Source organism: Apostichopus japonicus, chromosome 18, assembly GCF_037975245.1.
Source record: "Apostichopus japonicus isolate 1M-3 chromosome 18, ASM3797524v1, whole genome shotgun sequence".
Lineage (NCBI taxonomy): Eukaryota > Metazoa > Echinodermata > Holothuroidea > Aspidochirotida > Stichopodidae > Apostichopus > Apostichopus japonicus.
The window spans coordinates 13,346,028-13,360,952 of NC_092578.1; the positions used below are offsets into that span (position 1 = coordinate 13,346,028).

General features: G+C 36.4%; 1 protein-coding gene across 10 annotated transcripts in view; it reads left to right on the top strand.

Annotated features, from left to right (window-relative positions):
* Nucleotides 1-14,925, top strand: part of LOC139958710 (uncharacterized) — a 162,080-nt gene that overhangs the window by 54,173 nt on the left and 92,982 nt on the right. Inside the window, exon 1 of one of the 10 annotated variants that reach the window (XM_071956000.1) lies at nt 8,823-8,978. The exons of 7 other annotated variants lie outside the window; for them this stretch is intronic. Coding sequence is in view for 2 of the 3 variants with exons in the window: in XM_071955997.1 (XP_071812098.1) it covers nt 14,769-14,802 (34 nt within the window). In the remaining variant the exon portion in view is untranslated. Of the gene's footprint in view, nt 1-8,822; nt 8,979-14,131; nt 14,619-14,753; nt 14,803-14,925 lie in introns of those variants that run through there. 2 more of the 10 variants (XM_071955998.1, XM_071955997.1) reach the window with 2 other exon arrangements.

Below are 14,925 nucleotides of genomic sequence, written 5' to 3' on the forward strand. Positions count from 1 at the left end.
CACCATATATGTGAACTTGAACCAAATAGGTGTGCTGTAGCAGCACACTGACAAATTTCTGTTACATTTCTCTCAAAACTTTACATCCATTTTAATAATAATAATAATAATAATAATAATGACTTATATAGTGCCAAATCAGTAGACAAAAGTCACTGCTCACTGGTCACGGCTTTACAAAGAAAGCAAATTAATTTACAAAAGAACAAGTGAAAATATGGGTCTTAAGTAAATTTTTGAAAGTAGAAAGTTTTTCCTCAAATTGTGATACATTTCAACATGACGACACTACAGTCATTGATTGTTTACTTAACTGTAGAAGTGCAGATAGCAGAGTTACTGCAGGTAGAAAACAGAAGAGAGATTAGAAAGTAGAATTATCGCCAGAGTTCTGTGAATGGACATCTGTGTTTAACATAAAACCATGGAAATTTATCTGTAAATGATGCCACTTAATGCAATACCTTGGAAAAGAGTTTATAAAATGAATTGCAACTGGAACCTCATTCTGTGATTGCAACTATTGGACCTCATGCCTGTCAGACTGACCTCCCCCCCCCCTCCCCCTTCTTCCAACTCCCTAATACTGCTTTCATGGAGCTGCTACTTGTAGCTACCCACTACCTCACTCTGGAAGGCCTGACACCTGTGAGAAGACTTTTGAGATGAAGTCCTAATCATTCTTTCTTGAATGCTAATGTCTCTGAAAAAGTTTTCATTCTACAAACTGTGACTAAAAATGCAGTACAGAGTAAGTACTGTTGAAAACATTGTTAATTTCACAACTATTAATTTGTCAGAACCAAACACAGTAATTAGTTTTCAGTAATTACATCCATTCATGAATGTATTTGGCTTAAACTTTTGTTAAATCAAATAACTTTGACTGTATTGTCTCAGTACTGTCTGGCAGTTATATATATCAATAAAGGTTAAAGTTAAAGTTGAAGGTTTACAGTCTTGTATGAGGCTAATGCCTCCTCACACGACTTTACAACTTAACCCACTTAAAAATTTCTCACAAATGCCTGCAGTTAGTTTCAACATCAACCAAATTTGATGAGTGCTGATTGGTATATTAATTGGTGTTATTTGCTAAAAAGTAGAATACTTGAATGTGAGGATTTTTCCAAGGTGCTGTAATCATTGTATCAACCTTAATTTCAAACAGATAGAAATATGTTTTTTTTCATTGTTTTCATAGGAATGAAAACTAGGATGATGGCAAATGTGTGTCTGTATGTTTGTATACATGTGTGAAGCATTGGCTTGTAATCACTATGACTCAAAAAGTACTAAAGACAAACTAAATTGGTATGTGGATGTACCTGCAGTAGTAGAAGAACCCTTAAGTTGTCTATGTCAGTCAAAGGTAATTTTAGGCCAACAGAGGTCAAAGTCTGAAAAACCTTGTAACATGATTTAACTTAAAAAGAGAGCTAATCATCTGTTGCAGAGGTCAAAGGTCGTTTGAGGTCACCAGTGGTCAAAGTATGACAACCTTGTTAACTCTCTGACTTTGATGAAAAAGCTTGAATGAACTTTGTATGTAGTATGTGGATCCTCATCTGTGTACCTGTACAAGTTCCATATTGGGTTTGGCAGAGGTCAAAGGTCATTTGAGATCACTGTGGGTAACACTCTTCAAATTTTTCTGACTTTGTAACTTCCAAAGACAAAGCTTGGATAAAGTTAATACATGGTGTGTAGATCGACCATACTGGGAGCAAAGAACCTTGGGTTTCTTTATTGCCTGTGGCCAAAGGTCCTCTGAGAACAGTAGAGGTCAAAGTCTGAAAACCTTGTAAACACAATTTAATCCCAGAGTAACTTGCTGGATGAACTTCATACTGAGTGTATACATTCAAGGTAATGAGTAGCATTCTGTTGTAGCTATCTGTAGAGGTCAAAGGTGGTATGAGGTCAAACTTTGAAGAAGAAAACAAAGTGTGCAGTGTTGAATGCTACATAAAACATGCCAATGAATCGCTATTAAAGCAGCATTTTGCGTCCTTTTCTATGATATTTCTCAATCTCACTGATTCCACTATGCCATAACGACATACATAACTAGCTTATCTATTTAAATCTTACTTCAAATGGTGGCATAAAAGTCGAAAAATTTGCAACTTTCAACTTCGTTTTTCTCCAAGATATTTTCCGTTGGGATCCCAATTAACCTCGCCCATAATATGAATATTTAAACACTACGAACGTCATTGACCAATACGTAATCCAACACCAAGCTTGATTTGTGTACAGTCTATATGGCAGTTGTACCAGGGAGTTCCATAACAATTCCCTGGTTGTGCCAACGCAAAGTCTTGAATCTATTTTTAGCAACGGCTCATAACTAAACCTGCATCTCTGATTGGTTGGATTCAAACTAGTGGGTTTGGGGTACTGTATGCAATTAATTTTAAATGTGGAATTTTGTCGTGGATACTTTTCTCATTCTCTGCAAATATCCTTAATTACTCGCCAATTAGATGTTGGCAGGGAAAAATTTGGCTGATATCTTAGTTTTCTGTTTTGTGATTGATATATGTAAAAAACTTGATGGACATGTCAAAAAAATAGAAAACGGCGACCAAACGCAAAATGCTGCTTTAAAGCCTGCTAACAAATTCTGGTTGAATCCATCAGTTGTCAATTTAGATATTCATTTGGTGAATAGTAAATCTAGCTTAAGTTTTTGAGTTCTAATCTCTGATCAGTTATTTTTGGGGGCAAAAACTGGGGGAGGGAAGTAGTTATAAATGGTTTAATGAGTTGAAATCTTATTTGGATTTTTTTTTCTTCATAAGTTTGCTGCTTTATGAGTAGTTAACAAAGTCCATTAAATTGATGAGCTTATACACAGCAGGAATATCTATTTTAGTAGCAAGAGCAGATGATCATTTCATCTCAGAAGTGATCACTCTGATCTAGCACAGTTAATTTGATTTCTGTAATAGTGTACACTGCTGTCATTCCTGGAAGTTTTGTTACAATAGTCACAAGATAGTTAGATATTGTGTAACCATAGTATAGATGTATGTGTGTCTGTGTGTGTGTGTGTGGTTGTAGTATTGGGACATTTTAAGTATAACTTTAATACCTGCATATCATCTTGTCCTTTGGAAACTCCTGATAAGGATTTGAAATATTACTCAGTTGTGTATTGTGATCTGTCAATGAAATTGGTATAAACCTCAGGAAGTTACCAGGATTTGACAAAGTGAATTTTTCAATTGTAATACTGTAATATTTTATAGCAAAGGAACACACGTGTCACTTTTCTCTCACTGTACTTTTGTCTGCTTACTATAGTGAGTGGTACTTAGTGTTCATCTGGCAAGTTTAATAACATTCCCTCCAAACATTTATCTCAGGACATCTGAAGCCAATTGAATGTATTATGTTGCTTAAATATAACACATTAACACATACATTTATGCTTGCCAATACATGCCTGAATGCATACATGCACGCTAACACATACTTTGCTTCCAGTAGCTTGATGAAGGGGTTTTTGCGACGTATGATTAGAAGATATACATACTGTACGTACGTACCTATGGACCTAAATACATACATACACACACACACATGTTTGTATTACATTCCAACCGAGGACCACATTTTATTTTTCAATGTTCAAATCCACGTACCCTAACCTTAACAATACCCCATACAATAGAATTCTTCCGAAGACGTGGTGATTCTTTAGAAATCACAACCGAGGACCTGGAATTCTTTTGTTCAATCCTCGGTCATATAGAAAAACAAACGCACACATTCACGCATACACACATATATGCATACATACAGTATAGTATATCTCCAGCATCATTTCAACCCAATGACAGACATAATTAGAAGTACACTTAACATTGGTTCATATAGCAGTAAGGACTAAAACCATAGTTCAGTATAGCACATTGCTTTCTAGACACCTGTGACGAGTTTTTGGTTTAGTAGTTGACAGTAATACACTTAGTCTTATTAGTCTATCCTTAGAGGATTACATTAAAATATATAAAAAAACCTCATGCATGCTCAGCACATTAAATTCATTTTTATTTTAAAAAAAAACGTCTTATTTCCATATTTCAGTAGAAACATAAAAAAACCAGAGAGGTTAATTCCCATATAAAGGTTGCTGACATGCCCTATCTGGTCACCCAAGGGTGACAATTTCTTCAGAGGCGTGTGGAATAAATATGTCTAAACTGGGAATGTGGGGGAGTATATGCACTTGATGGATGATTTTTCTAGGTTGTAAACCTGATTAACAAAACCCCTTTATGCGATCAACAGAAAAGAAGTGCTAAAGCGACGGTTCCTTTGACTGGTGCCGAAAACCAAAGAACAATGAGTTATCTGAAGGTAAATAGTTTGCATAGTTTGTTTACAAAGAAAGCTGCACCATTACCTACTTTTAGTGTTCAACCCGACATAGTTTTTGACAGTACTGATGTGGTAGGTAGGATTTTCCTATGTCTGTATACATAATTTATAAGATTTCCATAAAGGGAACTGGGGTTGAGAGTGGATCAAAGTTTATTAGTTTTCATGACCAGGCTCTATCTTGGGTCTTACAAAAGTTTATCCTGTAATATTTGCTTTTGATGGTAGATACTGGGAAGGAAACACTTGTGTAGTATTGTAAGTCTTCCTAATATTCAACAAATAAATGTAAATTGTGCACATTTACAATCCTGTTTGGATATTTAGAACTTTTGTGGTTTAAACCATAGATGAAAACTACCTCCATACTTGGACAGTTTGTAGGGTTGATAGTGGATCAAAGTTTTTTAGTTTTCATGCCTAGGCTCAGCTATCTTGGGCCTAACAAAAGTTTATCCTGTATATTTGCTTTGATAGTAGGTACTGGGTCCAAGGAAACACTTGTGGGGTATTGTAAGTCTTCCTAATATTCAACAAGTAAATGTTAATTGTGCATATTTAGAATCCTGGTTGGATATTTAGAACTTTTGTGGCTTAAACCATGGATGAAAACTACCTCCATACTTGGACAGTTTGTAGGTGTACATAGTATTCAGCCAGCTAGGCTACAAGCAACACATTGGAAATATTAAAACTTTTAATATAAATTTATAAATGGATTAATTCCTTCATTAAACAATTATATAAGAAATGCAACTTGACTACTGTACATGCTTAGCTACTGAACTGCACTGTAATGGGATCTACTAGGAAACCATAAAATGTCCTCAAAATCAAAAAGTCGGCTATGAATTTGTCTCAGGTTTTTGGTACAGTAGTTTGGGGTGATGATTGGATTAGTTTTACAAAGCGTGAAATTTATATGAATGTGGCCTTTTCTGGTTCAATTGAGATCTAATTAAATCTGGGAATGGACACAGTGCTACTGCGCTGTGTACATTTCAGGCTGAATGGAATAAGTGTCGGTGGGTCAATAGACACACCCATCAAGGACCAACCTACTAACTGTACTATTCAATTGCAGCGAAACAAAACCTCTCTCCACCTCCTCCTCCTCTTTGAGCTCCATTGTAACTGTTTTGGAACATTTAAAGTGATGGCAAAACATGCTCTGTAATTTATTTTAGCGAACACCAAAATCAATACCAGCATTGCGCTCTAGAAGATGGAGTATTGATTGGTCGGAAGCCTCTTCACGTCATATCGGTTGGTTTACCGCAGCATTTGTGGCAGAAAGAAGGATGTGGCGTTTTTTATTTCTGTATATTCTGGTGCCTTGTAAAAATGTGCTCAGAATATAGAATATAGAAAAAAATTAATAAATTAACCTTGGAAGCCAAAGAAAAATACAGTGCCTGGAGTAACTTTTCCTATGTCGAAAATATCGCTTGAATGTGGAAAGTTTGAGCTCTGTGTGTGGTGTCCTTCGTCTGATGTTTCGTGATTATAGATTTTGCGCTTTTATTTTTGCCATTCCAGACCGAGAGATGTATTTTTATTTGCTGTTTGTAGTATAAAAAAATATATGTTGTTAGCTTGGTCATGAATGAGAGATGTTCCTCGCAAAGACTGGTTATAAAATTCAATGAAGGAGTGCACTGGAGGGAGTTTGTGGTATTTTCAACTCAGATAGTACTAATGACTAATGTACTGAATAATTGGTAAGTATCCAATCCACTATATATACAGTTTGAAGATTTCCTTTCGTCTGTATACAGTAGAGTGAATTCAGTTAGGATATATGGTTTGAATTAATAACTTAATCTGTGTTAGTTGTAAGTTTAATGTAACCTCTGTGTCTTAGTTCTTCAGTTTGGTAGAGTTGAAGAGCTCTTCATACTTATGGAACGTATCATATATTGTGATGAAGTAACTTTGGGTTACAATGGGTTGGGCTTTAAATTTCATTCATCGCTGCACACTACAAGAGGTGTCAATTGGAAGTCAAAAATACCTGGATTTGTTGTTTTGTTTTTATGTTATTAATATTTAAACCAAATAACCTCAACATCAAAGCTTAGATGACTTCATACTTAGCATGTGCATGGATCCACCTTAGCACAAGAACCCTATTATTTTTTATTGAGGTCAACAGAAGCCCTTGTCTTGAAACCTAATAAACATAACTCCAAAGGCAAAGTATAGATGATGTTGATACTTTGCATATGGATCAAACTTCATGAAACAAGAAATCTAAATATTGGGTTTTATGATCATTTGAAGTCATCAGAGGTGAAAGTGTCAAAACTCCAGAGGTCAGATGTCAGTTGAGGTCAAAACTGGAAAATGTTGTGCAGTGTTATACTCATTGTTTCTCCAAAGTTTACGCAATGTTTTGTTTATCAGCAGTCAGTACAAGTTATTGCAACAGCCATTGGCTGTCTGTATGTAATGCGCAGTATCTACTGATGACTAAGAAGAAAGCTAGGCTAAGATATAATCCCATGTAAAAGCTCTGCAATGTTTCAGGCAGTGACGTTTTACAATCATGTATATGAATGATATATGTAAATATATATATTAAATATATAATTATTTATATATATATATGTATATATATATATATATATATATCAAGCAGCGATGGTAAGCTGTTTACAAGCTACCAGATGCTGCTGTATAGAGTCTTTAATGTTAAAGCAAGGAGATCGTTTACCACCCATCTAATTGGATTGGCACTGATCTCTCACATAGTCCTGCTGCTCTTGCTATATTGGTGATGATGACGACGACGACACTACCATGGATCAAAATAACTCCTCAATGGCTCGATGAGTTGTAGCATCGGTAAACCTTTTATGTACATGAGATGAAGCCGAGGTAGGCAGGAATAAGATCGGCTCAGTGGGCTGATGCATGCTAGTTTGGTAACTAGTGGTACAGTGTCGTTTGTTTTGACATTAAAACAGGATTCACATTTTGTTTGATTCCCAATTGCTATTGACACGTCAGATTTAATTCTCTATAATTTGTAGTATTACTATTGCAATGTCAAACATCATTGCTCTCTCTCATGTCTTTCTGATTCTTTGTAGAGGAAGCACTGCAATCCTTGCATATGCTTCTTCCTGTAATTAAAGCTTGATCCCTGCTTGAAGTACACTGTGTAATCTTAACAAAGAAAATAGAAAAAAAGCAAGTCAAAAGTTTCCCTGTGTATAGTTGGGAATAAAGTGTGACTCTTTGTAGTAGCATGTGCTCAAAATACAGTACATTTGCCGGTAGTTGGGTTTCTCTTGTCCAGGTAAATGTCTTCTCATATGTTGAAGATTAAACACTTCCAAATTAATAATGGAGGAGATGGAAAATGGTTGTAGAGGAAACTTTCTAATTCCCTTCATTCTTGTGCAAATGTTTATTGTACTGTAATTGGAAAAAATGTTCATGGAGGAAATTTATAGGGGAAACAAACCCAACCATCACTTTTCATATTCTCAAGATAGAATGTGATCATTGACACCGAAACCAATGTCGTCTTTAGGTCATGTTAAGAACTTTAATAATTTAGATTCAGCATTTTGCAAAAGGAATCTCCATTACAAATAAAGAGAAACCAAAAAATGAAGCAAAATATGACTTGATTATGTCATATTTAGACTTGATCAAGTCTCCAGCCTTGTATGTGAAGAAACATTGTTATCTGTTGTCTCTCCCGATTGGAAATAGATTTTGTTCTAGCTGTTTAGGGAAGTGGTTCATGAAAGTAACCACTATCATGTAGGCTATTAATTAATATTTGGGTTTTTGTGTCTCCTTTAATGATTTATAAAATCGGATGAATATGGATGAGTTTTAATACCTAATATATACCTACCGATGACAGAGAATTTTGGGAATCAGTTTGTGCCATTGCTTGTGGAACTAATTTCAGGAGGTGATCTACAGTACTGAAGATGGGATTTTTATTAGAATTTTGTAGATTGAAGAATTGAGCATAGTTCATTAAATTAATTATCGATAAAGAGAAATATATATACCTGTGAGATACAAAAGTGAGATTTAAATGGCGAATTATGTTGTAACCAGTCATAAACGTGGAGCTAAGTTGCAGCGTGAGTGCAATATTACTTTCAACAGTAACTTTATTTCGTAACAACGGCCGTTTCACTCGACCATTACAAAGAAACTGGCGGGACATAGTTGACAGTCCAGCTGCGATCATAAGTAAGCTAAGCCCTGGGCACAGTGCGCTACTCATCAATTGATATATATTCATCCCAATACACCCATACGTGACAGGCCTTATCTCACCCTGGGGAATCTCTTAGAATAAACTCCCTGCATTCCAAGCGAGTCAAAAGCCCACAGATAGCTCAGTACCTTAATCCTTTACTTCATTGTACCAGTGGCGATGGAGAGAGTGTCGTGCGCTGCTTCTCTAAAGTGGTGAAATCCACAGCAAATCGTCCTGGCGCTCCTGATGCATAGATGACGACCATGAGAGAGGAAGTATTTTACCTGTGTAGCATAGTTAATCGACTGCGACATTCCTAGTTTCACAGGCAGATCCTTGGGGACCAACCAAGGTGTGTAAATCAATTTGCATTTGTATTGTCTGACAATTTCTTTTTTTTATTCTGATTGACTTTTTTTTATCTTTTGGATTCTAGTGAAGTTGTAAGGAATTCTTTCTCTCTTTCTGACTTACCTTGTCATTATCTTTATTCTCCAGTAGTACTACAGTAGTTATGTTCATTTTGTGTTCATGTACTGTATTATTTTTTTAATTGACATGTTTTTGAGCAGGTGCAAGGGAGTATGCTACATATGCCTCAAATGTGTGGGTAGCTAAATTGACTTAAAATGCAAAGAAAGGAGGTCATAATATTTTAAGTATGGTGCTAAAAATAATATAGGCATATCTCACAGTCTGGTAGTGTTTAATTTGTGTCATTGACTTTGGCTAACCACTGTATAAATGTACATACTAACATGAGTAGGTGTGTCTGTATGCAGGTACTAGCTTAGTTACGCATTTCCCAGGGTTTAGGAAGCCCTATTCATGTGGTGATCTGTGCATGAAACGCCCGGCTTTTACCAAGCCTTTTTTTTTTTTTATCAGTATTCAAAGAGTTACGAGGCAGGGGTGTAATTGTCTGACCCATTCCTGATACCATCCATGGTAGCTAGGAGAGTGTACCTCAGCTGCATCTGACCACTTTCTCAAATACTGCTGTGCAGCTATGATTTAACACGCATAATAAATTCACAGTTTGCATAACCTTTAGTTTGATATGCAATTGTGTGTCATTTGCAATAGCAGCAACATGGGCGTGAGTAGTTGGAGGGAGAGGGGGGGGGGGGGGGTTAGGGGACATAGGGGAGAGAAGGATTCCTACTACCTTGTTGTGCTAATGTAGGTTACCTTTCATCATTTCTGAAAGAGACACTTGGCTGATAAGATCAAATTGGGTTTGTTAACACAAAAGTGTAAAGGAAACCAGAATGCAAAATGCATTGAATGATTGAGGTTTCGATGACTTCATTTCACTAGAGGGACTAGACTTCTGCTTGTTAACCAGAAATAACTGTTACAATATAAATGGCCCGAACCACTATTTTGATGTACAATTACACTATGGCATAATAAACACAGGTCAGTCTACTGTGCATCGCAATACACACCTCCACCAACATACGTGAGCATAGAATGAACATAAGTTGTGTATGTCAATGAAGTCAAAAATTCCATTTCTCACTCAGTGAATGGATGCGAAAATACTTAAACTTTAATTTTCATTGGGATACAAACTTTTCCATTGAGGGTTCGCCCCCTGACTCCAACTACCACGCCGGGGCCCTAGGGCAGGCCTCTGGACCCCACGCCAAATTCCTCAAACACTTCTTGTACTCAGTGTTCGCTGCCCGAACACTGCGCTGTAAATCGTCGGTTGTTTGAAGTGTGTTGGCGGAAAGTCAAACAAGGTTTTCCAACACCGTCCAGAGGTAAATTTACCTTGGTCATTAAGTGAGACACTTAATGTAAGCATTCTGGTGAGATTTTCATTCAGTTTCTACATACTGTTTTTTTGAGATATGTCTGTGTGAAATTTTTGTATTTTGGAACAAAAAGTGGAACTTGAAGCAAGCAGTAAATTCAGCCACCAGAATATCAGTTTTGCCTACAAATTTAGAATGGTTAAAAATTGCTATGTACAAGTTTCCAAAACAAATCTGTTTGAGGTCCTGAATTTCCCAGATACTGAATAGAGGTGCGTTGACCTTAAACAATCTAAATGTCCAAGAGAGGAACAAATGCTCTTGAGGCTCGGCATTAACATGGTCCCTGAAATTTGAACATAACCATTATTTTACCTTCTAGCATATTTGAGAGCAATATTGATGGCCATGATTAAAGGGTGTGAAGACTCGCGCAAAAAGAAACGTCTAATGCTGGTAATCTGACCTAGTTTCGAATGAGGTGTAACAAAAGTGGTAGACACAACCATCAATCCAAGAAAATACACACACAGCTTGCTACCGTTGGTAATTTGACACTAGTGTACAGTCAGTACATACAGCTGCGGTCAATACCCACAGCACAGTGTACAAACAATACAGCGATGGACATTTCAGGTCCAGCTAAAGATAACAAGGTATCACGTTTCATTATTGTCTGCATTTTGTAGCGACAAGCAGAAAACTTCACCTGCAAGCAACGGAAAGTTAACTTTTTCAGAGCGCGGCACGCGGTTTGGGGCTCGTCTTCAATGCCTTTAATGAAGGTTTCGTGCCACTTGAATGGCCTCTTGGTGAAGATGAAGTCTTGTTTCTACTGTTGCCAAGATGTCACACTGTTTATTAAAGCCGTTAAAACAGCTTGCAAAAGGACTATAATTTGTCAATGTCAGATCAATTTCATGATAATTCTTGGTAAGAGTTAGCAGTCTCTTTAACCTCAGACAGCTTGTAAAATGTCTGACATTTGGTTTACCAGTTTCCGTGTAACTTTGGGAGGTTATAATGGAAGGTTGCTTAGCCACTGTTGTTTACAAAACAGATTTTGAAATGGAGATCCCAGATAAGATCACATTTGGAATGTATCTTCATTTACACCAGATTCTTACATGTGAGCATGTCAGAATTTTAATTGACTGGTAATATTTCATATCTGTAGTTGATGTCACCTACTCACATTATATGTTACCAGTCACAGTAATCTGCTGTACAATAGAGAAGTTTAAAGGGGTAGTCTTTGTAATGATACCTTTCTGGTGTCCTGAGAAACCTATCAAGTTGCTTTCCAAATAGTGATTTAGAAGTATCAGAACAGAATGCACAAACCCCATGATTAGCTTTGGAGTTTCAAACTCTTGATTTTCAAGAGAAAGATGTCAGGCAGAAGCCAAAAGCCAAAAAGAAAGTGAGAAAATTGTAATGAGCATGGCTGGCCTGAGTTGAACATAATTTGAGCTAATGAGGATTTGGAAAATCAGTCATGGTTACTCAAAATTATAGTGAATATTCTTGACACTAGACCTAAATACTCTTTAGATCATTTGCTGTGAAAATTGTTTTTCAGGTTGTTAAAAAATGGTGCAAAAATATCCAAATATAATATCAATCTTTATTTGAAAAGTGTCCAAAATATTCTAGATCACACTGGGATACTATGAGGGCCGTGACTAAACCACCCAGGCTTGATTTCTGTTTCATTTGTAAAATATTTGCCAGGTGTTATTTATGTAGACCAGTAAGATTGATTGAAGCATGTTGAAATATTCATAAAGTACAAGCGGTTAATTGAGTAATGTACACCTGTAGAACAGTAAACTTGAAAAAATGTCAATCAGTAATTCTACTGTAATTGGTGAGATGTCCTCAGATATATTATATAAATATTTGGTTTTGTGACACAATGGGAGCTAATGTTGTCTGGCTCTTTTAATAGTTCTGACAAATCCTAGCAAGGACTTGAGTATCATAATAACAGATTGCCTTGTCATTGGAATGGTATGTAGTTTAGGACGACTAAGAATTAGTAATGAAGAAGAATTAGAGCTTTTCGGTATTACTCCCAAATTTTATTCTGCTAAAACTTGCTATATGATTCTGATGCCTCATGCAATGCCCAGATGAAGAAAAGTTTTAATTTGAGAGTGACTGTACAATGTTAAGGTAGTCAGTCTAGATCCCGAATTATAGCGGGCTATAATTGCTAGAAGTTTCAAAAAGTATTTTCCTGGAGGTTTTTACTCTCCAAATTGTTCTCAGACATTTTTAAGGAACACACAAGATGACTGAATGTCTAAGTGAGGACAATTTCCTTGAGGGTTGTAATAAAAGCGGTTCAAGAACTTTGACTAAAGGTGACCATATTTGAATATCTAGCATATTTTGGGCCAATACAATATACCATTTAAATGGGGCTTGACGAAATTTTTAGCAGTGACCATTATTCAACTTTCTAGCATATTCAGGAGCTGTAGTGATGGTTAGTCTGCTGGGTCTACGTGGAAGGAATGTGCTACAGCGGGGGGGGGGGGGGGTGAATAAGGGGCATAACCAGTGTGTCTGTTGTGAGTGACAACAGTGGGTATGTCTTGTGACCTAATATTTTGTTCTTTTAAAGCAATTTCCTGCATTCTAATGTCATCATAAAAATTGTCTTTGTGGAGTACTGAATCTGTTGAGAAAAGGGATCAAGAAAGTTGCCTATATATTTATTTTGTATTTCTGTGCTTTTTCATCCAAGTGACTCACCAGTTTATTGGCCCTGATGAGGCTCATGAGGATTAGTTAGTGAGGAAAAAGTCTGGACAAATTAATGATCCTTTGACAAACAAGAAATTGTCCTGCCTTAAAGTAATATGTTGTATCTTCCAAAGACAAAGTTGAATATATATATATCAATGTTTGAATTAATGGCAGAGTGTGTACAGTTCGAAATGAAGAAATAGCTCTTCAACAAAAGAAAAGATATAGAAAAGGAGACAAAAGCATCTCTCCCTTCCCCCCCCCCCCCCCTCTCTATGACAAAACTCCTGATGAGAAATACTAGCCACAGCAGAATTTGTAGCATGAGGTGAGAATGTTGTATGCTTTTTGAAATACATTATTATTACCCTCATGTTCAAATTATGCTAGACAGACAAAACAAAACTGATTATACCAATTTTAAATCAAACTTGCCACTTTTTGTTTTATCATTGGCCATCAGTAGTACATTTTCCATCACTGTAAATCGGCGATTGTCAAATCTTACACCTTCCTAAATATCTGGTATAGAGTTGTTGTGTTTATAAGTCACCATTGTTTTCAATGCATTGTTGACAGTTTTAAATCATGGTTTGATTGTCATACTGTACAATACAATGACCTTTAGTGCTTTGTTTCAAAATCCTTTATGTACCTTTAACATAGAGCCCAGCAATGGCATTCCCCCTCCAAGGATCTTATTTGCATATATCAACTATCTACAAAACTTCTGTCAACAAAGGAGGTACTTGTTCACAAAGCCTTAAAGAACTGTAATAACCTCAACTAAACAAAGATCTTTATTCTAAGGCATGATGGCTTAGACCTTGGGTTTTACTGATTTCAAATCAGTCATCAAACTGTTATTTGGGTTGTGGCTTTGTGGGTTTTAGAGGGGGGAGGGAGGATAAACCAGAGAGTATGAGAGCTCTCTTGATGCCCTGCAGTGTGGCCATTGTAGGTTGAAGTAGGGTGTCAGAGCATATCAAACATTGGTGTTAGCTGGTCTGGATTTACCTACAAGCATGTCACTCAGGATTTAGTGTTGATTACATTGGAATTGGCTAAGTGTGTGCTTTTGACACAAGCAGACAGGTTTCTAACAGTGTACACACCTAGATATGATATTTACCTGCTTTCCAGATCGTTATTGGTTTTAAGTCTTGCAATCAATTATCACATTTTCTGTCTGAAGAAGTATTAATTGTTCTTAGTATTTTTGGTCAGTGTTTGCTTTTTTGGAGTGAGTCAGATTGTTTGTGAGTTCTTCCCCATGATACATCAGAAGACCTTCTAGCCTGTTTGTTTCAGATTGTAACTTGATTTTGTACATGCAGTCAACCTTGAAGCTACAATTCATCTGTACATTATTCACTGGTATATACCTGGCATATACACTTTTGAATTTGCCATAATTTTGACAACGGGGGATATAAATGGTCTCTTTGCTACAAGGATAATGGTTCTAGGTGAGTGTTAATTCAAGCTTACCCATTCATTTGCCTTTGTCAAAATCTACAAAACAGCAGAAATGGAAAAAAAAGAAAAGAAAAGTGTAGCTCATGCTGGAAGTTTGCTATTAAAGTTCTGCACAGTTACATAGTCCAGAAGTTTGTGGGATGGATTACCAGGTTTGTATAAACAGAATTAAAGGTGAGCTGATTTTCTTGGCTCTGTTAATCTTCATTAACATCTGTAGGATCTTTCTAATATCAGCTTTATTTTTAAGTTTTATGTCACTGTTGCATTACTGTGTCAACATTATATGCTTTGTTT